Source organism: Barbus barbus, assembly GCF_936440315.1.
Source record: "Barbus barbus genome assembly, chromosome: 42".
In the NCBI taxonomy this organism is placed as follows: Eukaryota; Metazoa; Chordata; class Actinopteri; order Cypriniformes; family Cyprinidae; genus Barbus; species Barbus barbus.
This window is the reverse complement of record NC_136720.1, coordinates 16,478,409-16,504,161: the sequence shown is the minus strand read 5'-3', so window position 1 is coordinate 16,504,161 and position 25,753 is coordinate 16,478,409. Positions and strand designations below refer to the sequence as shown.

The 25,753-nt window shown below is 36.7% G+C and overlaps 1 protein-coding gene across 3 annotated transcripts in view; it reads left to right on the top strand.

Moving 5' to 3' along the window:
* LOC306861554 (ubiquitin-conjugating enzyme E2 H) overlaps positions 1-21,841 on the top strand; it is a 28,946-nt gene extending 7,105 nt beyond the window's left edge. Inside the window, exons 2-8 of one of the 3 annotated variants that reach the window (XR_013783481.1) lie at positions 13,258-13,334; positions 14,521-14,595; positions 14,963-15,002; positions 16,600-16,652; positions 17,241-17,369; positions 18,591-18,806; positions 21,060-21,834. Coding sequence is in view for 2 of the 3 variants with exons in the window: in XM_079403892.1 (XP_079260018.1) it covers positions 13,248-13,334; positions 14,521-14,595; positions 14,963-15,002; positions 16,600-16,652; positions 17,241-17,369; positions 18,591-18,715 (509 nt within the window). In the remaining variant the exon portion in view is untranslated. Of the gene's footprint in view, positions 1-13,247; positions 13,335-14,520; positions 14,596-14,962; positions 15,003-16,599; positions 16,653-17,240; positions 17,370-18,590 lie in introns of all 3 variants that reach the window. The other 2 variants (XM_079403891.1, XM_079403892.1) reach the window with 2 other exon arrangements.
* The last annotated feature ends 3,912 nt before the right edge of the window (positions 21,842-25,753 follow it).

Here is a 25,753-nt window from a genome sequence, read left to right as displayed (position 1 = left end):
TCTTCAATGGCTGTGCGAAGTTGCTGGATATTGGCAGGAACTGGAACACGCTGTCATATATGCCGATCCAGAACATCCCAAACATGCTCAATGGGTGACATGTCCGGTGAGTATGCTGGCCATGCAAGAACTGGGATGTTTTCAGCTTCCAGGAATTGTGTACAGATCCTTGCAACATGGAGCCATGCATTATCATGCTGCAACATGAGGTGATGGTCGTGGATGAATGGCACAACAATGGGCCTCAGGATCTCGTCAAGGTATCTCTGTGCATTCAAAATGCCATCAATAAAATGCACCTGTGTTCGTTATCCATAACATACGCCTGCCCATACCATAACCCCACCACCACCATGGGCCACTCGATCCACAATGTTAACATCAGCAAACCGCTCACCCACACGACACCATACACGCTGACTGCCATCTGCCCTGTACAGTGAAAACCGGGATTCATCTGTGAAGAGAACACCTCTCCAAAGTGCCAGACGCCATCGAATGTGAGCATTTGCCCACTCAAGTCGGTTACGATGACGAACTGCAGTCAGGTCGAGACCCCGATGAGGACGACGAGCATGCAGATGAGCTTCCCTGAGACGGTTTCTGACAGTTTGTGCAGAAATTCTTTGGTTATGCAAACTGATTGTTGCAGCAGCTGCCTGGGTGGCTGGTCTCAGACGATCTTTGTGAAGATGCTGGATGTGGAGGTCCTGGGCTGGTGTGGTTACACGTGGTCTGCGGTTGTAAGGCAGGTTGGATGTACTGCCAAATTCTCTGAAACGCCTCTGGAGATGGCTTATGGTAGAGAAATTAACATTCAATTTATGGGCAACAGCTCTGGTGGACATTCCTGCAGTCAGCATGCCAACTGCACGCTCCCTCAAAACTTGCGACATCTGTGGCATCGTGCTGTATGATAAAATATATAAACAAAAACTTTTATTTTGGATGCGATTAATCGTTGCCCAGCAGTAATAATTTTTATATTTAATATTTATTTATTTTAGTTGTTTTTTTGTATATTATTTATATATTATAATTATCAATTTTTTAGTTATTACTTAATTTTTTTTTTATTGTCATTCATTCGTCTTTTTGTGGAGCTTTGCATTGATTGTATGGAAAACAGTAGCCTGAACATTCTGCTAAACATCTCATTTTGTGCTCCTCAGATGAAAACCGCTATATGGTTTTTGAGCAGTGTGAGGGTGAGTTGGTAAATTAGGACATAATTTTCATTTTTGTATAAAATCCCTTTTGTTTCAGTTTCTATGCCAAAAGCGTGTCATTTCTATAGCTTTACCCAGTGTTTCTGTTTGCGAGCTCAATTTATCTACAAGAGTCTAAATGTAGATGGGTTTATTGACTGTAAAGGATTGTTTCTGTTACAGTAGGTTTGACGGACAGGGAGGGCCAACGGTCAGGTCGTGGATGCGTCTGCCCCTTGACACTGGGAGATTTGAGGCCCTCTGTAATCCCACAATAACACTGCAGTTTCCTCCACGCATGGCCACGCTGCTTTTCCCTTTTGAGAATAGAAGGGTTGTGTTTTACAACGGTCCAAAACACAGCGATTATCTATTAGATCAAATCTAAATGCTGCAGATAAACAGATGCAATCGCTACGTTGAAACTAGATAATCAGATTAGCTTTGATGTATATGAATATCTTTGACCTATATTAGAGTGTCTTGCTCTACTAATGTATAATGTATGTCAAGTTTAGGTGCCCTTATTTGACGGAGAAGTTTGAGGTATTGCATTTGTTGTGTAATCAGCTGAGTGCACAGGCGCTTTATCATGTCGCTGCAGGATGTTTCAGGTGATATGGTTGCTTGAGCCGTGGTCTGTTGCATGCTGATGGACCCTGCCCTATTCAACCCACAGAAACCAGTTTGGAGCAGCCAAAACAAATAAAGAAAAATATTATAGAGATGATGTCAGCAAATCTTGTAGAGAGACAACGTCAATAAGAAAAAAACATTATTGCTGCCTGATCGTACTTATTAGATCGTTATATTAGTAATTATTGTTATGACCAGATAACTTCTTATTAATAATTCTTTAATATAGATTAAATGCATGAATTTCAAATTGTATATAGCCTCTAAAGCTCTTTAACATTAGCATTGTATGTGTAATTATTATGATAAATATTCATAGCATAATAAGATTAGACCATTTTTTACTCTTAGAAAAAGTAGCATTGTAAATAAAATACTTTAGGAAATCCTTTTAAATGCAATGCGGGTTAGTGTGCTGAGGGACGAAATAAACATTTTAAGCAGCATCAGACAGGCTAACATTGATGAAAGCTCATTGTGGCGCTGTTTGTCTATGTAAATAAGAGCAGGGTCCACTTGGCCACAGCATGTGATTGAGATACTGGCAATTTGGCTGGTTTGTGTGTTCTCAGGAGCCGGCCCTAAGAGAGCAGGAAAGAGATCAAGATCTCTCACAGGAGATTCTGTAACTCATAATAGCAGCGTAGCCTTGTGATGCCTCAACTGTAAACTTTATGGCCTCATTTATTAGTCATTAGCATGAAATACATGTTTAATCAAAGTCACAGCTCTGTTTAGAAACTGTATTGATTTAGCAAGAACATTTTATCTCTGAAAGTACAAGTCGTGCTTAATGCCAAAAAAACATTCCAGGGTCACACGCGGCAATGCACAGGTTGAAGTTTTCTACACAAGGGCATTTCAATTTGGATTTTACTGCCTTTGAACTGCGGGCTGAAACAGGCATTGATATGTAAAGTGTGCTGAGGCTTTTCTTTCCTTGTCTCTCCATCAGTATTCACAGACTCAGGCCTCTGGGATCAGAGTTTTCATCCTAACAGAGCGCTTCAGATTGCAACATTCCACTCGGAATAAGAAACTTGTGATGTCGGAAGGGAGGTTAGCTGCTTTGGTACGGAGTAAAGTCAAAACAGATTTGGATCCTGCGTGACAGTAGATCAGAATACTTCACCTCAGCATGCCGTCAAATCACGGGCTGCTCAGCCTTGATCCTGTGCCGTATGTGACTGTTGTGTTTATGGAATATTGTAGTGTTTCTTTAGGATTGTGTCTTGTGTGTATGTTTTATGAATAGATTGGTTGTTAGAAGGAGACCAAGAATGTGTGTGGTCATTCTGAAAATGGCTTTCAGGAAAAAGTAACACTAATTCCAAGTAGCAATCATTTCCCCTGCAGTGAACAATAAAGTGCACCTCAAATGAATCAGAACTGTAATGAACTCAGCTACCGGTGTTAGATTGGTTTCTGCAAGAGACTATTGCTACAGTCATGCACATCTGAAACCATTTTAACTGCAGAAAACGTGTGCCATGTCAGAGAAAATCATGTGTGAAACGGTGTTATGTATTGCTTATATACTATTATAGTATTTATTACTATGTTGAATTGGCCTTTATTTTTGTAATTTCATTCTATTTAGCTTTAATTTGTTTTGGTTTTAGTATTTTTTACTTTAATTAATTGGCAACATTTCTACATGTTTTTTTTGTTTTCATTAATATATTTTATCTTAAATCTATTTTCAAATAGTTTTAGTTAACAATAAGAATTCTGATGCAAAACCTTCACATCAGTCATGTCTAGCAAAACTATTTTTCTTCAGATAATCAAAGTTCAATAATTGTCAAATCTATTGTGTAAGTTTTTAGTTAAAGGGTCAAAATTGCAATCCGCTTGACTCCAAACCCTTGATATATTCAGGCTGTATGCTGTTAGCAAACACATTCTAACTGTATCTAGCTCTTTGTTCTCCAGTGTTACCAACAGAAAGCATTATTATGTTCAGTTCAGGATTTGAGCTCCAGGTCTTTACGTGATCCTGTGTGAAATGACACACACGTATGTCACTGCCCAGAGCACTATTTTACAACAGCTCCACTTATTTAGAGGGCACGGCATGCCGTGTTTTAGGTCAGCGTCCATTACACTAGATCGGCCAGAGGTCAGCAGTGATGGTCAATACTACCATTGTTGTTTAAGGCAATAGACCAACTGGCCAAAATAAAAATTTAAATAAAATAAATTACACACAGATGCAAATCTTATGCAAGGGACAATGTCATTAAAGGAAAAAACTAAACTATTATTACTGCCTGATCGTACTTGTTGGATCATTTTATTAGTAGTTACTATGTTATGACAAGATAACAAGTAAAAAAAAAAATGAAGATGCCAGTAAATCTTGCAAAGAGACAACATCATTGGGGAGGAAAAAAAACTATTAATATTGGCTGTTTGTACTTGTTGGATCATTTTATTAGTAATTATGTTATTACATGATAACGTCTTATGATAAATTCTTTAATATAGATTAAATGCATGCCATTTGATACATTTTTAAAATAAACATTTTAAGAAGCATCAGACTACCATTAATGAAAGCTTTTATTGTTTATTTAATTGTATTTTATTTTAGCAAATTCAAATTGTTTTCAAATTTCCTTTTTAAAGTAATTCATGTAAATTTCAAATTAATTATTGTGATTTAAATGATAATTTGCTATCTTTACAATAAATTAAATCATATTAACCATGGTTATTAAACTGAACTAAAACCATTAAAAATTATATGAAATATAAATTATTTAAAAAAATCTTTCATCTTGTTCACAAGGAAACATTTCAAATTTTTCAGTTTAACTTGATGTACTAAAATAACTAAAATCAATACCAAAACTATTCAAATTATCTAAAAAACAAACAAAAAAAACACATCTCAGTAATACTAAATTAACATCAAATTTATACCAGCCTTCAGCCATGCTTCCCTTTATACTCTGTCAACCACTAATAATAGGCTATATTTTGGTCACTGTTCTGTTTTCTTTTTTTCTTTTTTTAGGTTGGGGTTGGTTTCGATCATCTGAATCTCACTTCATGACTTCATAATGACCCATCCATTCATTCTCTATAGTCCTCTATAGTTCATAATGCCACTGATAATGCAAATGACGAGTCTCAGTAATATTCATTTCCTGCTGTGGTTTCCTGGGCGGCTACATTATTAGTTAACGCTATAAGAGATGATGTGGAAGAGGTTGCTAATCTTGCAGGTAAACAGTTTTAGCCCTTAAGGCTTTACTGAAATTGAATGGTAGAGCCAGATTCCCCACCCCTCACTCATCCGCTCTTATATGCACACACATATATAACCAGGCAGCTGCTGTTCGCTTTCAAATCAGCAAATGCACACTTATGGGACATGCTGGCACAACGCATAATGTTTGTGATGTGCACTTTGGCAGGGAATATGCAAGTGTATCATAATGTTTATTCAACAGTTCTTTAGTGAAGATGGCTACAGATGACTATGCCTTTATGAGACACAATGCAACCAGACATATCTAGAGTTGATCTGAACAGTGCACGCATCTACAACAGTCCCACATAGCCTATATAGGTGTTTGCACTTGTAGTTGTTTGAGTATGTGCTGTGATGTGGTATAATGTGTATCACAGAGAGTAGATGTCGTGTCACAGCAGGGTGTTGTTTCTGTTCTGGCATAGGGCTGTGTGATGTTGCTAGATGTAGTTTGTTTGTTTTTAAGAACTACTGCTTCTTAATAACCAAGGCTTATTTTTATGTTTTTCACTGAATGTAAACAGGAAAGAATATTTATTTATTTATTTAAAATAATTAAGGCATATATCCACATTATTTTCCGCTATATATATTATATATATATTTATTAATATTATAGTTGTCATATTTAAATTGCTTAATATAACAACTAAGACAGTTTAAAAGTATATTTAATTATTTACATAGGCCTACTTGTTTTTTTTTATCATTTCATTTTTAAGGATGTTCATGAAAAACGTAGAATGATGACACAGATGAGTTGTTAAATTCATTTATTGAAGTGAAAAGTTTGGACTAATTTAAGGAAATCAAACATTCCAACTGCTTTTGCTGAATTTTAAATGACTATTACTATTAATCACTTTAAATTGCTATTAAAGCTTGCATACTAAGGAAAGACTGCAAATTTTTTCTAATGACACAGTCTTTAAGAAACATAATGACCAAGGAGCCATTAATGCTTAAAATCATTTCATTTCATATTTCCAGCCAAATCACAACTAGATAATGAATTTTTGATATATTGCCCAGCCTTAGTCGGAGTGCAGCAGATGTCCAGGAGAGATGAAGACAGTCTCAGAGCTGTGCATGTGCCTGCTGATCAAATGAGTACTTGTTAATTAGGGAATTAAATAGAGCCATAATGGAGAGAGTTAGGACAAGGGAAGGGAGATTTTTATGCAGTTCTTTTTGTGTGTTTCGCTGTTACGCAGGAATGGTCACTTTTCACTAATTCACCCAATCTCTTTCTGAAATCTAACCAGATTCGAGAAAAATCCTTGAACTTTCATGCATGTGACTCCGGAGGTAAACTGCACACAGCATAACTTCAGTCCTGAGCAGAGCAGACTTACACAGCGAGTCATTGAGCCAGGCAGCTGGGGAAGTGTGTGAGGTTACACTAGGATAGGAAGTTGTTTTAGGGGTACTGGCATTGGCCATAGATGGCTTCCTGTTCAGTTTGACACATGCCTTTCTAACCCTGTTTCACCTGATGCAAATCATGACCCATATTCACTAGACGGTTGAATGGAATCTTAAACCTCAAAGTGCGTCTTGTCTGTTTCTCCATCAGTGAACCCATGCACTTCCTCTTAGTATCATGCAGACTAAAAACTGCCACACTTCCTGTCTTTCATCTGCCCAACTTGAGCAAAATGATGTGCTTGTGACTGCATGGCAGCAAGAGAGCAAAAAATTGTCCTCCCTCTTCTATTAGAGTGCAACAGTTCTTTTTGTTTTTGTCCATAAGTGATTTATTTTTCTTTAACGTCAATATAAGTGAACTCTGTTGTTGGGTAGGGTTAGTATATGCTTCTGGGAACCCATAAAATTCACATTTGCCTTTATGCAAAATTTCACAGGTGAAATTCAGTCATTTTAATAGGAATCCATGTGATCTGGTATTTCATAAAACAATTTTCGCATGGGTTCAAGCTGGTCATGCAAATTGCCATGTTGACCAACAGAAAGTTTGTACATCTCTACACTATTGCCAACGGAAACTTTATCGCTTGCGAAATTTACAAGAATAATTTGACAAGAAGGACAGAGAGTAGCTAATTACCGTTAGCTAATGTTATTTAGCTAGCTAGCTGCCTACCTGTTTGCAGAAGTTTCATTATTAGAAAATACATTGAAAAAATGTTGTTGATTTGTTTCCAGGCTTGTTGCTCGGTGTTAAGGATGCACTTGGAAAATTCCAGGTGGTAAGTTTTGCACACAATTATACCTTAATATGAGGTTTAAATTACAATAGTGAGCATATTTAGCTTGTGTGAAGGCCTGTCTGTTTTGTAAATGTGCACCACAAGCTCCGGCTGGTTTTTTAACCAATATTAGCAGACTTCGCACTGTTAGTGGACTGAGGTGTCTGAGTGGATTACAAAATAGAACCTTCGGACAGAATGTCCACAGCCTTTGGCATAAACATAAATATTTTAGACCACAAAGCTTTTACGCAGACGCTCTTACACGAACTGAACTGGCCTGCGGTAGAATAGTGATGTATTGTCTTTAATCATCTGTAAATAATGTGGCGCTAACAAGCAGACAGTGTTTTCCACCCTGTTGGCAGTGGGTAAATATTTTGCCTGCACCCCAAGGCCAGCCCGTTAGCATTAGGTGTCAGAGAACAAGAATCCCTCCTCTCTGTGTTTGTCTGTAATGATGAATGAATGCGTCTCAGGAAAGAACATGCTGCTACGCCGCCGTAGCCTTGGCAGTTGATGTCTGCCCGCTGTTTTCATCCTTGGCTATCCAGAATGAACAGGAGGGATTTGTTCCTGCAGGGAGGGGACATTGTTCCTATTATGTTTGTCTTTTTTGCAAGAGACAGATTTAATTGTAATTGTACCCTGTGACTCATGCTGTGATTCAGCGTTGGTGGCCGTCGTCTTAACCGACTGAGAACACACTCCACAGTCTTCATACCTGTATTTCAATTTTGTTCTGATTTTAGTTCAAATTTTAGTTCTCAAGAATCACACGAAATGGACCTACAAGAAAAAAAAGACATTAGGCCTATTGGGAAAAACAGAAACTAAACCAAAATAAAAAAAAAAAACTTAAGATTTACTAAAAAAAACTAACTAAAACTACATTTAATTTAAAACTATTTTTTCTTTTTCTTTTTTTGCTGCACCATTAAACAATGTTAAAATGAGTCAAATTGGGGCATTATTTGTAGCAGCTTTAAAATACTAAAATTATGATTTTTATGATTGTTTGTGGCATTACTATTCTATGATGTAAAAAATAGATTAAATTTTTTTTTTAAATATATATTTTAAACCATTATAACGAATGTATCAAATAAAAATAGTGAGACTTGGTAAATGGCCAAAGATGTCTATTAATAATACTAATATTACAATAGTGTAATAACTTTATTTAAAATCTAAAAAAAAAAAAAAAAAAAGCTTTTTTATTTAGTGATTGTGATTGTGTGACCAAAAATGCATTTTTTGATTACGCTTTATTTTAAAGTGTCCTTGTTACAGTGTAATTGTACAGTGAAGTTCTGAGTCATATTAATTAACATCTACTTGTATTATATGGTTAGGTATAAGATTTGTGATTGGTTTAGGGTTAATTGCATGTAATTATGTATAATTTTGTGTTATTACTAAAATAAGTACTTGTAATGTGTAATGAGCAAACTGTAAAATAAAGTTTTACTATATATATTTTTTTTATTTAAAGTTTTTTTTTATAAAATAAAAACAGTGAGACATGATAAATTGCCAAAGATGTCTGATGCTGTTCATAAAATGATATAAAGTAGTGCAGATGGAAGCTCAAAATACTTATTGTTATTTGTCAAGTTGATAAAACGACCAGAATAGTTTTTACTGCACAAGAAGTGTTTATTTGAGCATAAATTCAATGGCTTTCTTTCCACGCTGGGTTTGTCGTTCATTTGTCTGTCCAGGCTATTATGTTGTTTTCTCACAATGTTGTTTCAGTGCTAATACGAGTTGTGCTCGCTCTTGTTCCATAAATGTATCTGATATTTTTGAGTGAGGTGTTTGATCAGTCTCGTTGAGATGGGTGAAAACAGGTGGGTGTCAACTCAAGACAGCATCTTGTCAGAAGAGAACACATTTGGGTTGCTTTGTCAGCACCCGTATTGAGCCTTGGGCAGGAGTTAAACCCTTGTTTGCAAGAATTTCGCTAAAGGTTATGTGCACTATACATTATCAGAGGCGCCGTCAAAGCAAACACAGCATTTCTCTTGCTTGTATGTTTGGGGAAGGGATGCATCACTGCTCTGATAAATAGTACAGTGTGGTTTCGCTTAATAAGAATTTAAGAAATAGTTGAGTAGACCCAGAAATTTAAATTGATACATTTATTTTCATCAATTATTTATTTTTAGTTTGGAGTTTAATTTTAATTAGTGTTATTAATTTTGCTATGTGCTGTAGTTTTAGTTATATTTAGCTTTAATTCATTTTTTTCCTTTAATTTTAGTTCTTAGACTTAAAACCATCTTGGCAACTAACTAAAATTTAGTTTGTTTCATCGAATATTTCGATTTTATTTTATTTCAGATTTATTTAAAATACTAAAAATGATTTTTAAGAGTTTTAGTTTTCATTAATGCAATGACTTTCTTGCTTCAGTGGATTGCAAAAGGAGATATTTTGAAGAATGTTAACACGGCTCTTTTCGAAACAATGAAAGTGAATAGGGACTGGTGCTGTTTAGCTTCAACACTACCAAAAAGTCACCATAAAAGTAGTCCAAACAACTTGTTTGCTCGGTTTCAAGTCTTCTGAAGATTTAAGGTTGAAATTTGTCTTTCTCATTCGAAGCTGCTTCGACTTGTATTATAGCTTCTGAATCCTATGGACCACTTTTTTCTTCCTTTCACATTTATGGAGTCAAAATTGTCAGCCTGTTTTGTTGTAAGGAAAAGGGCAGCTTAAACAATCTACTAAATATCTCCTTTTGTGTTCCACGCTGGAAGAAAAAAAAAAACATCATGTATCATGTATGGGGTGACTTGAGGATGAATAGATAATGACAGAACCATTTCTTTAATGCGTACAGGATTTCTGGACCGTTAATAATGATCTATTTTAAATCTGTGTCACTGATGCCTCAGAGGAGAAACACGTGCCTTGCGGTTCAGACGAAGAATTGAAGGAAAATTTAATTATCAGATCAATAGAGGTTTTAATGTACCTTGCTGATAAATGACTCTCAAAGGATGAAGGTGGAGAGGAATATAACCTGTATTTTCAGTATGAATCCATCTCTTCCTGTGTAGTCTTTAGGATGAAGGAAAACAGGAGGCATCAAAACTGCCTCAAAGGCATGAGGCATGAGGAAGCAGCCTCCAGGCTTCTGCTTTTCTGAGAGTGTGTGTGTGTGTCTGTACATGCATGAGCAATTGCTTTTGTGTCTATCCAAAAGAGGCTTAATATACAGGCGAAAAGTAGTCCCACGTGTCATTGGGCACAGCCAGACAGCTCAGCGTGGTGCTTCTCCACTGGAGGTCTCATGATCACAGCAATGGGCACAGATTCTTTAACAGGTCTGCCGAAGCTCCACACACACACTCACCCCTTTCTTTATCTCTCGAGTCTCGTCGAGAGCAACCTGTACGGGCTGCCAGATGGCAACATTCCTACCTGAATGGAATCTGATCTTGTGCATTTAAAAAAAAAAAAAAAAAAAAGGTGTGTGAAATTTGTGTTTATTATGCATGAGTCATCAGTCCGATCTTCAGGATCACGTTTGTTCCGAGTCTCTGTGTTGGTTGAGGATAAGCAGCTAATGATGGTTCTGTGTTGTTCAGATTTGGATTAGTGAAGGTAAAAGCATGAAAGCATTGTGCAGAGATGCACTCTTACTGGGTGCTTCCACTATTCTCTCAGCCTCTGCAGATGCTTCACAGCCTAAAATAAACCCTTGATGTTTAACACCTTGGTGACCACAGCCTCTTAGAGCTACAACTGACGAAGAAGCCAGCTGGTATCTTGAAACAGAAAACACTATCCCTCTCTGTTGTGCTCAACCTCTCTCAATCTGGCTCCCTTGTATCACTGTGGAGGACTGGTGGGAACGAAAAAATGAAGGAATGAATGATCAGTTTATTAATTGAAAAGAAAAATTAAATATAAAAAGAAATAATAAAATATGTAAATAAATTACACAATTTCACAAATATACATTTAAAATAATTTAATGTGTAAAATTTAGTTAACAAAAAATGTAATCAAACCATAAATTCAATGTTTAAATTGCATTTTTTTAATATATATTTGCTTTTTTTTTTTACTCTTATTTAAAATTTATAGTTAAATACTTGTCGATAGATTACTTTACTTTACTTTTGTCATTTAGCAGACGCTTTTGTCCAAAGCGACTTACAAATAAGAAAAAGTAACTAAAACTAAAAGTTACAACTCTATAAATTCTATATACCCACATAAGAAAATAAAGAAATTAAATCAAATTGACACATCCATATAACAACATTTCAATAATAAACATATAAATGAAAAAAACTCAAATAAAAAGCGATACTTCTATCCCTTGCCTGGTGGAGTCGCACGGTAGATTATAACCATTTTTATACCAATCCAACAAATCACCATTTCAATTCAGCTGGACCCACTTTCCTGTTTATCGACTAAAAATGGCCAAGCAAGTGCACACACTGACAAGATGCACGATACAGTACGAGACCAAACGCGATTTCAGCACCTCTCAACACAGTAAACGTCAGCACAGATTTTTAACACAGATTAAAAAGTCATTGGAATGTAGGAACAAATCCATGAACTTTCAAAATAATTGTAATGTTTTTAAACGTGTATTTGATTTATTTTTATCATTTTATTTGAACATTTAACAGAAATTTTAGGCTTGGTTCACTCAAATTTAAATTCTGTCATTGTTTACTCACCCTCATGTCATTCCAAACCTGTTTGACCTTCTTTATTCTGTGGAACATTAAAAGAAGATATTTTGAGAAATGTCTCAGTGTTTGTTTTAAATAAATATAATTTATTTAATTAATATTATTTTTTTTCTCTCAAATAAATTAAATGATTGAATATTGAAAATGATTCTTCAACCTTTTGTGGTATACATTCATTGGCTCCACAATGTCAGATTTTTGGAGATAAATCTCTATAAAATTACAGTCATTCAGTTCATGCAATTTGAGACTCGAGTTGACAGAGCGGCTTCCACACCTCTCCCGGGAGCCCTGCAGTCTCTCGCAGCTGATGTTTAAAGGCGACCACTTGAATTTGACAGCTCTGTTTCCCAGTAGAGCCCAGAATCATCAGTTCATACAGGCACCCTTGAGACGAGCACTCAACTGGTTAACTCTCACACGAGTCACAGGACACATCAGTTTCAACAGACCGTAAACATGTTTGCCTTCATGAGCCAGTCTGGGCAGTGTGAATGTACGGTTTGAGTCACAGTGCAGCCTACACAACAGCTGACACATGACACACACACAAGAGCATCGGTAACTCATTCAATTAAAGCACAAACCATGACAAAGTCTGCTTGAGAATTGCGTTTTGGATGCATGTTGTGTTCAAGCTGAGATGGCAGACTGTGTGTGAGTCTTTGAGAGCGTCGGGTCTCCGTCATGGTCTTGGTGTGGTGGTGAGCATGTATTGTGTTGCTCAGCGAGGGTCTGACTGCTGCTCTCTGCGCCAGCAATATGAGAAGTGACAGCCTGACAACCATAGCTAATGACGGGAGTGTCGTATTGAGTTGCTGTGATGCCCTGTGTGCATCAGTCGGAGAGCTGTGGGTCAGACCCACGGATTTGTGTTTTTGCCATCCGATCTCCTGAGATGAACTTCTTGGTAATTACTGATGGTCAAAAAATAAAAGCCAAGTGAGAATCTCGGTTTGAGGGATTGATCTGTTGGTGTAAATCTGCTCTTTATGTGGGTTGAAAGGTCATTTTGCTGCATTCTCCCACTTGTATCTTTCCTTAACTTGAGGTTAATTGTCATTTTTATTTGAATGAGTCTGTCTTATTTGACCCTTATTTAACTTTTTCCTCTTAAGTATTTTCTTTAAATGAATTGTGAATTTTATTGCTTGTCTTTGCTTTTGTAAAGTCTGTATTAAAGCTCTTGAATTTGCCTTAACAGTCTCTATTAGCATCGAGAGTAAACATGAAGTCACAATCCTGAGTGGACTCAATGAATTTGTAGTGAAGTTTTATGGACCACAAGGAAGTAAGTCTTTTTTAACTTATTTACACACATGCTGAATTGAACCTCATGAAAACATTACAGGTCTCATTTATATATAATATAGTAATTAGAATTGGGGGAATTATTTAATACATACTATGAAAAAATATGTGTCATAATATGATTATAATATTTACAAATAAATATAATTTGTAAATAAATGAATGTCATATTTTTTTATTTCTTACAAAAATCAAAGGAATTTACTACTAATTGATTTTCATTAAAAAAATTAAGCACATACCTCCCACTTTTTTTAATGTAAAGCAAAAAATCCCATTCTATATAAATTAAATGAATAAATATGTATAAAATAAAAAATAGAAAAAAAAAAATCACATTTTTATACGTCATGACTACTACATGAATTTTTTACAATTATGACAGTTGTATTTATTTGTAAATACTACAGTCATATTTATGACTCATATTGTAGTATTTGGATTTTTTTTAAAATAAATTTTCTTACAGAAATCAAAGGCAACTACTATCCTAATTGATTTTCTTTTTGACTACAGTCATTTCTTTCTTCTTTCTAAATGGGGTGAAATAAGACCCGGACATGTCATGACATGTTTCGTGACATTCACAGAGTCTCATTAGATTTTTTTACCTAGCTATCATGTGAAGCAATCTTGACACTTTTGCATATTTAAACATGCACATCTTACACAACTCTTGGTTTGAGACATGACGTCAATGTTTACAGCTTGCAACCCATTTTTAATTATCATGTCATCTGCTTTTACGATTAATGATCTTTCATCTCTCTGCTTTGAGAGGTAGAAGCAGGTCTTATTTGCGGCTGGGCTTTACCTTTCGTAGTTTGAGCTACTGGCCACAAGGGTCAGATTGCAAAGGGCTATTCTTGGAGCGAGCACACGTTGCACCATACCCCATATCGCACGAGGCCAGCAGCACAGCTTCCCGTCCACATGTGTACACACCCACACGTGTGTCATTCCACATATAATTCATAATCATCTAATTAAGTATTATGGTTACTCCCACACACTGTCACTTCTGAATACAAAGACTTCTTTGCTTAGTCATTTAGAGTTTGCATTATACGATTATCACTCGTCTTTTCATAGTCTCGGTTACATGCTAGAGCAGATGTGAATTGTTTCTTGAATAGTCATGTGTCTCTTTCTGTTTTTCCTGTCAGCACCATATGAAGGGGGCGTATGGAAGGTGCGAGTAGATCTTCCAGACAAATACCCCTTCAAATCTCCCTCTATAGGTAAAGTTTTACTATACGTTTATCCAAAAGTGCCAGCCCTTTTAAAAATCACACGTTGTTGTGGTCGTGAAATGATGGGTAGAGTACATTCAAACAGTCATACTTCAGGTGTAAAAAGTGAATAAAAGCACATGACTTTCCTGTGATGTCGTCATATTTAATGGTCTGTAAAGATGGTATGGTTGGAGAAAGATTAGGAATAGCCTGTTGTGCAATCAAATGCTGTCATTTGTGTCTAAGTGACATTTGACACTTTTCATAATTAAACACATTCCCTCCCTCCCGAATTGTCATTAATGCATTCATTAAATTCATTAAATTCATTAACCTATGCAACTGAATGATCTTTCTTCTTTAATCTCTACAGGATTTATGAATAAGATTTTTCATCCAAACATCGATGAAGCGTAAGTCTCTTTAGTCTAAATTTGATTTTTAATTTTGCTTTTGGTGTGCTCTAAGGAAAACATTAGACTTTAATATGTATTTTACTCTCACTCATGTCATTCTAAAAACTTCTAAACATTTGTTTTACTTCTGTGGAACATAAAAGATGTTTTGAAGAATGTTCATGCTGCTCTTTCCCATATGTTTCAAATATACAGTTAACAGAGGCTTTCCAACTCAAAATTGACCTAAAAGTGTCCAATCAATTTATGATCTTTCAAAGTCCTATATTAATTTCTTGTGTGTGTGGTTTTTTTTTTTTTTTGTTCCACCTTTAAGGTCATTGCACACACTGAGTCCGAAATTTTAGCATGTTTGAAAAATAAATACGACCTCATGTTATGCCAATCACGTTTACACACTGCCTCCGAAATTTTCATCCGTCATAAACAAATTCGTATCGGGTTCATTTTTTTTGTTTTTTTTTTTTGCATCCGTAGCAAGCATTTTGAGAAGTATTTTGACAGTACAAGCGAACGCCAAAATCCAGAATGGCGATTGTCAAGTTCATCCATTTCATCTCGCAGCACAAAGCACTGTATATAGATCCTTGCACACTGAGTTCACAGAAATGTGACTCTAGTAATTTAATATGTGGCTCTAGTATTGCTAGCAAACTGAGCCACTGACATCCTGAAGTAAACTTTGACTCGCCCGTGATAATCCTGCTGCTCCTTAATAAGGAGGGGGAACTCTCCTTCCTCTCTATATTTTAGGATTGGATGGACCCAATATTTCCTTTCTTTTTCTTTTTTTTTTCTTTTTTTTTGTTTGTTTTTTTAAGAAGTGAGAGGACAACAAAATCATCCTCAATGCTTGAAGACTCCATTTAGTAAGCTACTGTTTTGCACATTTTGTCGCAACGGATTAATTAATGATTAATTAACGCATCGGACTCCGTGTGCAAGGTTTCTGTGCGTGACAAATCTTTAGGATTACAAATACGAAAAAACGCATACGAAAATTTCGGACTCAATGACCTTTACAGTTTTCAGATCACATATTTTCACTCTACATGCCATGAAACATTTAGCATCAACTATGGCTGTCTATTTTTTTTTTTTTCCTTTTGTTTTCAGCTGTATTTTTTATATAGTATTATTAATGTTTTTAATTAGCATTATTTTTATAAATATATATTTTTTTTTTTTATGTTTCATTGATTTTATGTGTGTATATATAATTAGTTTTATTTTAGTGCTTAAATTTAAACCTGTATAGCCAAGCTATCATTTTCATGTATGGATTTCAGCTAATATTTATATTTTTGTCCAGCTTTTTTTTGTAGTTACAAAAAAATGCATTATTTTTATTTTAGTTAGCAGTCACAGCACTGATTGTCAGCAAAATGTTTTTTGTGTGTATGTGGGATATCTATTATTTTAATGTCTATTGACATAAAGCACCATACGATAAAGCAAATAAAAATGCTGTTCAAATGCACCTGCAAAATTTAACTGCTAACATTATTCTGTAATGGAAAAGTGGAAGTAAAACAATGTGATGGTGTGTCATATCACCTACCCTCTAATACCAAGACTGTTATTCTTTGTCCAGGTCAGGGACCGTGTGTTTAGATGTGATCAACCAGACATGGACCGCTCTTTATGGTACGTATATGTGAGCATGGTCACTGTGCATTTGTTTTCTTTCATGAACACTGATAAAAAAAAAAAAAAAACGCTCATAACTTGCATTGATGCTGCCTGAGGAGTAGAATAAAGTCTCTTGCCCCTTAGACAGGATCGCTGTGCACTGTAATCCTCTTACCCTCTCTCAATGAGCTAATACCTGCAAGGTCAGAAAACAGCATCCGCTCCCCTAAACAACCACATAATAAACCCATAAAACAATTTATTTATTTATTTATTTATTTTTTGCCTCCTGATCATCAGGGATTTATTTTGTGATAATGACCGGCTGACTGCACGTTCTCATATTTAGTTTAGATGTACTCAGCTGCTTTGTGCCATTGACCAGTTTGTGTAATGGAGTGACAGCTAGAAAATACAGTTCAGCCTATGAGAGGAAAATAGAAAGAGAGAGATCTATGTCCACTGCCCCCACACCGAAAGGGAGATTAGGCCATAATCATGTCACTCAACACAAATCCTCCATTTTGTGCTGCACGTATGGCTCATAAAACTTGCTCTGCTCCTGTATTAAAGGCTACTTCCTCTCGTTCTCTCTCCTCACAGATCTCACCAATATCTTCGAGTCGTTTTTGCCACAGTTGCTGGCCTACCCGAACCCCATCGACCCTCTGAACGGGGACGCCGCAGCCATGTACCTACACCGGCCGGAGGACTACAAACAGAAAATCAAAGGTGATTTGAAGAGTTGCATTCGAGTCGTTTAACCTCCATCTGGCCTCTGGGTTTATATCTGTCACCATGTTTCACGTCATAGTTTTACGATGTCTTCTGCTCTAAAAAATATACGTGTGTTAGGGCCCGGGGTATGTTTGGAATAGTATACTAGCAGCATACTGTGCTGACTATTTTTGCAGTATGTATACTGTGCACAGTATGCAAATGTTCTATACATGTAAATGATCTGTTATTTGCTGAAAGGTGCTCTGCTTGACCCCGGCCTGACCTTCCATTCCAACGAAAAGTATAAAGTAAAAGATATATCAGTCATGACTTTTAAATTCTGTTTCTGCCAAAAGTTAAGACTTATGATATTAAAAAAGCCACATAACAGTGTTTACCAGAATGTATTTTATAGTATTTTTAAGCAACATGCTGGATATGTTGTCATTTAAATGCTTTATACTAGGCAAAAGTTAGTTTCCAAATGCATGAATGTTAGTTTCATGACCCTTTCTTGTCTTATGACTCATTCTAACTGATTCAACAATTTGTTTGCAAAGATGAATCAGTAAGTTTTTTTTGTTGTTTTTTTTTTAAGAAATCTGTACTTTTATTCGGCAAGGATGCAAAATTAATCAAATGTGACCGTAAAGATGTTTATAAAGTTACAGAAAATTTCTATTTCAAATAAATGCCTTTCTGTATTGAGCGGCACAACGGTTTTCAACATTGATAATAATAATGCATGTTTCTTGAGCACCAAATTAGCATATTTCTGAAGAATCATGTGACACTGAAGACTGGAGTAATTGCTGCTAAAAATGCTTATGTCATCACAGGAATAAATTACATTTCAGATTTTTAAATTGTAAAAAAAATATTTTACAGTATTACTGTTTTAAATTTTTTTAATCAAATAAATGCAGCCTTGGCGAGGATTTTTATTTTTTTTTTAAATAAAAAAGCAAAACAATTCAATCTTACCAACCCCAAAGTTTTGAGTGGTAGTGTAAATGTAGGTAGGCCTATACATATATGTTAATTTAGTGATACAAAAGTGTGATAAACATCATTTTCGGTTTTTTTTTTTTTTTAGATTTTACTGTTTTAGTATACAATTAAACATAATGAATCAAGTTAGCTGCCTATATACATTTTTTGTAGTAAAATATTTGCTTTCCATGTCTAACACGTTTTTCCTATCCATCTCTTTCTATCCCCATTTCTATTCAGAATACATCCAGAAATATGCAACAGAGGAGGCTCTGAAGGAGCAGGAGGAAGGAGCGGGTGACTCCTCTTCAGAAAGCTCCATGTCCGACTTTTCAGAGGACGAAGCTCAGGACATGGAGTTGTAGTTAAGGGTGACAGTTTCTCCCCTTTACCACAGAGACTATATTATTTCCTAACCATGCGAAGCAGACTATAAAAGATTCATATTTAAACAAGGTGATTTTTTTGTTTGTTTTTGTTTTGTTTTTTATCGTTATTATTACTAAACCAGGATTTTTATGGATATCTAGCGTTGATGATGAATACGGCACCCTCTCTAGGTGTTGTATCTCTACTTCTTGGTGGTTGTTTTCTCCCCCCTTTTTTTTTTTATCTCTCTCTCACTCACTCTCTTGGTCACCCCGACAAAAGAAAGGCTTGTAGTTTTCCCCCTTGATTCCACGTTGGTAGCTGCGTAGCTGGAATGCATGTCATCGCCTCCCTAATCCACCTTTTCCAACGCAGACTGACCGGACAGAGGCTGTATTTAAACGGGGGTGCCCATTTTTATGTCCCCTTGTGATGTTACTAATGTACTGAGAGTTGTGTCCGTGATGCTCTGATACACGAATCCCCTCGGCTTAGACCTTTTGCCAGGACGGTCCTCAGGTGGAGTTGTTGCAATTGGATCGGACACGTTTTGCCTCATTACTTCCATCCACCTTCCCAACGCAAGTCATTTTGAATTATTGTTGCTTCCCTGGTTGTCCCCCTTATTTTACTTTTCATTTTGTTTGTTTTCTCTTTAAACAGCTGTTTTAAGATGATAACGCTCGTGACAGGAACTCTTCTTTTTATTTGGGAAAGTTTCCACGCTGTATGTTAAAGCAATCATCAGGACTTTACCGAATGCCGCTCACCGATCAAGCCCACGATACAGCGCCAGCGGAAAATATAAATGCGACTCCCTTTAAGTTCCTCGAGCGTCTTTTTAAAGACAGTAGATGTAGAGGCTAGCACACCGAAGCTCAACTTTTCCACTAGCTCGATGTTTCTGGCTTTTGTTCCCTTGTTGTGGAAGCCCCACACCACCAAACATGGCTCTACACTTCCACAGTGACCTTCACAAAACGACCAGGAAGTGACTGTCCTGCTTTACGGAGCACAAATAGTTTATTTTGTACCAACAATGTATGCAGTGTTTGTCTTTTTCCTCTTTCTGTCTCGCACCCTCCCTATTTACGAGCATCTTTTTTTGTACATTTGGAAGTGGTCATGTAGGACTTTGTTGGTCTAGCCTAGAAGAAACCTTAAAGAGAAAAGAGACAAAAAAACAAGATTTTTACTAACATTTGTAGAGTTCATCATCTTTTCCTATTGCTTGTGCATAACTATGATAGCTGTTGTTTGACCTCATGTAGATCTAGTTAGTTTTACTGGGTGGTGAAATCAAAATTAGATGTTCATATGGATTTAGGTTTTGTAACCTGCTTGTCTGAATACAGATATTATCCGAAGGATCCCATTTGGTAAGATCTGCCTTGGTGGTTTTAAAGGAGTAACTGGGTGAGTGTTTGCCGTGGACGGTGTGAAAACGGGCAGATATCTTCTGTATAATGAGCTTTTGAATTTCAACATCTGCAGATATCATCAGTGGCATGTTGGTACCATGAAGAACCAGTTTAGTTTGTGTGTGTGTGTTTTTGCAGTATTCTCACAAATCTCGCATTCTGAATGCACTTGCAGTTCCATTCATCGTCCAAAATGTAAGTGAAATGGGGTTGAAGTGTAGAGAAAAACGGACATCGACCCCGACGCATGGCATAAGGGGATGTTTCAGTTCGGCTCGTGTGATTTGATCCAGAGCTGCCTATGTTTTTTGTTTTTGTTTTTTCCCCTTGGAGTGGCTTTTTTACATTTTTACTTTTCTTTTCTTATTAAATTGATGTTTTATGGGCTAAACATTTTATGTTGTGTTAGCCCGAGTCAAGAATTGGCCAAATTGTGCAATGGGGAAAAAAGAAAAGAGTCTAAATCGGTTCATATTTTCAAGAAAAAGAAGGAAAACACAGCTTATATGCAGTATTGTATTAAGAAGAAGTTATCTTACAAGGAGAGAGACTGCATACTTTTAGAGGCGGCTTTGTTTCACATCTTTCAGACACTCGTGGAAGAAAATGCTTCTCAGCTGCGGTTTGGTTGCTATGGTAAACATTTTGCCATGCCTAGCAACATGTACCCCCAACAAACAAGACAAACTCAGCTTCTCCATTTCATTTCGGCTTCATTTTTTTATCCCTGGACATTTAGTTTGAACTATATATTTTTCCTTTTGTTTTTAACTCATGTCAGTAAAATGACTAAAGAGTCTGAGAATCTCAAATAAACATGTATAAGTGTGCTTCCATTATCATTAGAAATTCTACTTTTTTGTGAGAATTTTACTAATTTTTGGATTCCTGTTTTTTTCCCCCCCCATGTCAATAACAGAGATGGCCATCTGGAGCAGGTAATACATGCTAAAAAATGTGTTTGGGATTGAAGGGAGTTATTATTATTATTTTTTTTTTTTAGTGGATGGGGTGAAATAAATTATTACAGTATGTCCTTTGTGTTTTGCACCCATAAGCCCCCAGTGCTTACACACGCGCACATCCAGGGGACAGCAGTTATTAATGTTGTGGTCTCCAGCTGTTTGTTTGCCTGAGAGAGAGAAAGACTGCGAGGAAGAAGAGATCTGTCTTCCGGCTGCTGTCGTGGCCTCAGAGGCTCCCCCTGCTGGCCCTCTCAGCCAATGGCATCGCGTCTCTTGCATTTGTGTTGAACTCTCCAGTGCACTTTGCATGCGTCTGGTGTAGAGTCCAGTCTAGTTCAGTCCTGGCTGTCCACTCCTTTAGTCCCTAATACCTGTGCTTCAAGAGGGTGCTCAGACATGGGGCTTATGTGAGCACACAGCATGGATTTTCTTTAATAGTATCTGTATCTAGTACCTAGTGTGTGATACGCTGATTTGAAAAAAGAAAAATACTTTTTTTTCCCTTTATTTTATTTTATCCCAGGTATTATGGTAATTTGCCCCTTTTATTTCCTTATCCATTAATCTTGCACTCTATTTTTGCCATTCTTTTTCTTTCTTTTGCATTGTGAAGTGGGCATGCCTGTCACAAAGGACAAATGCTCTTTATCTATAGGATTATAATCTCTTAAATAGCTGTGTACAGTAAACTGTAATAACTTCTTTTTTAATAAAATATTAAATGTGTACAAACTGCTTTGGATCTTTGTTTTCTGTGAAATGGGTCTTTTTATTCTGAACATTTTAGTGCCTAAATAAGTAAATATGTTTCTGTATTTTCTAATTAAGACACAGGATTTTCTTTGATGAATTCAGAGATGACCAGCAGGACATGAAAAAAAAAAAAAGTTAATCTGGAGTGCATGATCCCAAATATGTATTGGTATATACCTTCCAAAAAACAAATTATGACTTTAACTCGAAAGTAAATTTTTTTTGAATGCAAAAGATTATATTTTGAAGAATGTTGGTAATTGACCAAAGTATTTTTTCCCCCATACTATGGAAGTCGATGGCTACCATCAACTGTTTGGTTAACAACATTCTACAAAATATTTTATGTTCAAGAGAAGAAATAAACTCAAAGGTTTGGAACAACATTAAAAAAATTAATAAATCATGACAATTTTCATTTCTGGGTGAACTATAACTTTAAAGTTAGCAAAGACATTAAAGGACAAGAAAAAACAACTGGGTATTTAAATTACAATTTAACAAAAATTGTATCACAAATGAACATGGGATGAATTCTGAGTGAATGTTTCCTTATTTGTCATGCTCATGTCCTTGTTTGGTTTCTATGTTCGTATTCAAGACATTTTAGTGTCCCCATCGTATAGGCTTAATACATTGGGTAAAATGTTAAACTCAAATAAGTTTTATGACAATATCACAAGTAAATGAACATGGGATGAATATTAAATAAGTAGTTAAGTCAAGTCTGCTTTATTGTCAATTCTTCCATGTGTACGGCACATACATACAATTGAAATTGCGTTACTCTCAGACCCTTGGTGCATACAGTTAACATTTAAGACACTGACAGTAGACGTTCAAATACAGATAAATACAGTTTAAACATATGTACATACAACTATACAGATATACAATGAGGACATTGTAGAAAAATAAAAAAAGAGATAGATAAAGTGGCATAAGGCACATGGCAGAATAGATAGAGTGCAAACCAGTTAAATAAAACAAAACTGTGCCGATATATGTATAGTGCAAGAAGAGCTTATCAGTCTGTTAAAGTGACAAAAGAATAGTCTTTTTAGATAAAAAAGTATTTTTATCAGACTATCCGAAGAGGTAGTTTGCAGTCAATGCTGGATGAGGTAGTGATCAGTCCAATGCTGCACAAGTGACAGGTGCTGGTCACAGTTTTTAAGTGGGTGGGGGTGGTGGAAGGTCCTGGGGATGTGGGGAGCTGAGGGGGAGAGGGGGGGTCGGAGTATCAAAGTTCAGTGTTGCATGGGGTAAAAGAGGGGAGGGGGGCAAGGACGGAAGGGAGTTCAGCTTCCTGACAGCCTGATGTATGAAGCTGTCCTTCAGTCTGCTGGTCCTCGCCTGGAGACTCCGCAGTCTCTTCCCTGATGGCAGCAGACTGAAGAAGCTGTGTGTCGGGTGGGTGGGATCACCTGCAATGCGGAGGGCTTTGCGGGTGAGAAGGGTGCTGTAGATGTCCTGGAGGGAGGGGAGAGAGACACCCACGATCTTCTCAGCTGCTCTCACTATGCGTTGAAGTGACTTGCGGCAGGATGCGTTGCAAGCGCCATACCACACAGTGATGCAGCTAGTTAGGATGCTCTCGATGGTGCCTCTGTAGAAGGTGCACATGATGGGTTTTGGCTCTTCTAAGTTTGCGGAGGAAGTAGAGACGCTGCTGTGCTTTCTTGGCCAGTGCTACAGTGTTGTTAGAGAGGTCCTCTGTGATGTGCACACCCAGGAACTTGGTGCTGCTCACTCTCTCCACAGTCGCACCGGTCAGATGGTCAAAGGGGCATGCTGAGTGTGTACTCTCCTGAAGTCAACAACAATCTCCTTCGTCTTCTCCACATTCAGAGAGAGATTGTTGTCACTGCACCACCCGGCCAGGCGGCTCACCTCACTCCTGTAGTTTGTCTCATCTCTGTTGCTAATGAGACCCACCACAGTCGTGTCATCCGCAAACTTAATGAACAGGTTGGAGTTGTGTGACGGTGTGCAGTCGTGGGTCAGCAGAGTGAAGAGGAGGGGGCTCAGCACACATCCTTGGGGGGCCCCAGTGTTCAGTGTGATGGTGCTGGATGTGTTAATGCCAACCCGTACTGTTTGAGGTCTCCCGGTCAGGAATCCAACAGCCAGTTGCACAGAGAGGTGTTGAGCCCCAGCTGGACCAGTTTGTGAGTGAGCTGTTGAGGGATGATTGTGTTGAATGCTGAACTGAAGTCTATGAACAGCATCCTGACATATGAGTCTTTTTTGTCCAGATGTGTGAGGGCTTGGCGATGGCATCATCGGTCGAGCAGTTGGACCTATATGCAAACTGGAAGGGGTCCAGGGAGGGGGGGAGGACAAGTATGTTGCTTTATCATGTTCATGTCCTTGTTTGGTTGTTAAAAATAACACACACACAAAAAAAATATTTTCAAAACGTTTTTATTAAGAAATAATAAAACAAAAAAGCATTTAGTTTCTTAAGTATTTTGTTTTAATTCGTAATTAGGGGGAATATTTTACTGTCTTCAATTTAATTTTCTACTCTGGAAGAAACAAAGACAGTTGCTCATGAAGCCATCTTCCAGAAAGTGACATGATTTTTGGTGCAAATATAACAGCACAAACATCAGCTAATAAATCAGTTTGATTTATTCTAAATGTTCTAAAATGTTTGCATTATAAACTGGTCTATTTCTCTTGACATTTCACCCAATACAGAAATAAGCATGATCATATAATCTTTTACAAATAAGATATCCTCACAAACAATCATAGCAATGGGGTTGACTAGAGCATATTTCCACTATATTCTGCTATATTCTTTCATAAAAAAGTACTACACATTAACAAAAATACAAAGCTCAAATGATACTGCAGGAATGGCTCAAATTATATTCCCATATATTTGAATGTATATTAAAAACATTCCAAAATATTCTGAATGCCAGCCACAATTCAAATTCGATAAGTGGGTAAATAGTAAAGCCTCAAGTACTTGCCCAATACAAACATTCACACAGCCTTATCATTTATTTGCATGTTGTTGTTACTCTGTACCACCACTAGATGACAGTCATGTTATCAAAGTGGCCAAGAGGAGAATATTATACACTGAAGTCAAATAAAACATTTTTAAATAGTTCCAAGTCCACCAAAAATCCTCTTCATTTGATTCCAAAAATTGACTTTATAGATTACTTACAGCATAAAGACAACAGAAATAATTCAGGCCATATCAGTGTATAAAGTGGGCCTGTGAATTGCATCATCTAATTTATGAACAATTATTATATTATAATATAATAGATTATATATTATATTATATTTTATTATTATAAAATGTCCAATTTTATGTGCAGAATTCAACATTGACCACCAGGTGTCCCTCAAACTACACATTGTAGAATCGTAATCCAACTGTAGTACCATTACTGGCCTGCAGAGGACGATGGCACTGGTTTACAAGGATGGAAACAATTTAGTAACATAAGGCAAATTAATCTTTTCAACCAAAATGTCTCTGTCACGCAGCAATCTGTCCTCTCTTGTTCTCTCATGCTTTAGAAATAGATGGAATAAAAAATGAACACAAAGAGTCGCTTTACTTCACCCTCCCATATTTTACTCTCCTTTTCATTCCCTCTTCTATTTCTCTGTGCTTTTAGCACACCTGTTTTACTCCATTATAACTTTTCCACCAGTCTTTCCTTCGATAACACTTCCACTGAGTCAGAATCAGTCCGTAAGCAGTCATCGAGCTCCGACAGAAAGCCCTGACCTCCAGTGCTGGAGAAACATGAGCTACTCAATGAAATATTTAGAGGCCTTTATCTGCAGTGCGATGGTCAAGAGGGCTACAGGCCTACATGACGTAATGCCCAGCCCCAGACGGCCGCGGTGATTGGCT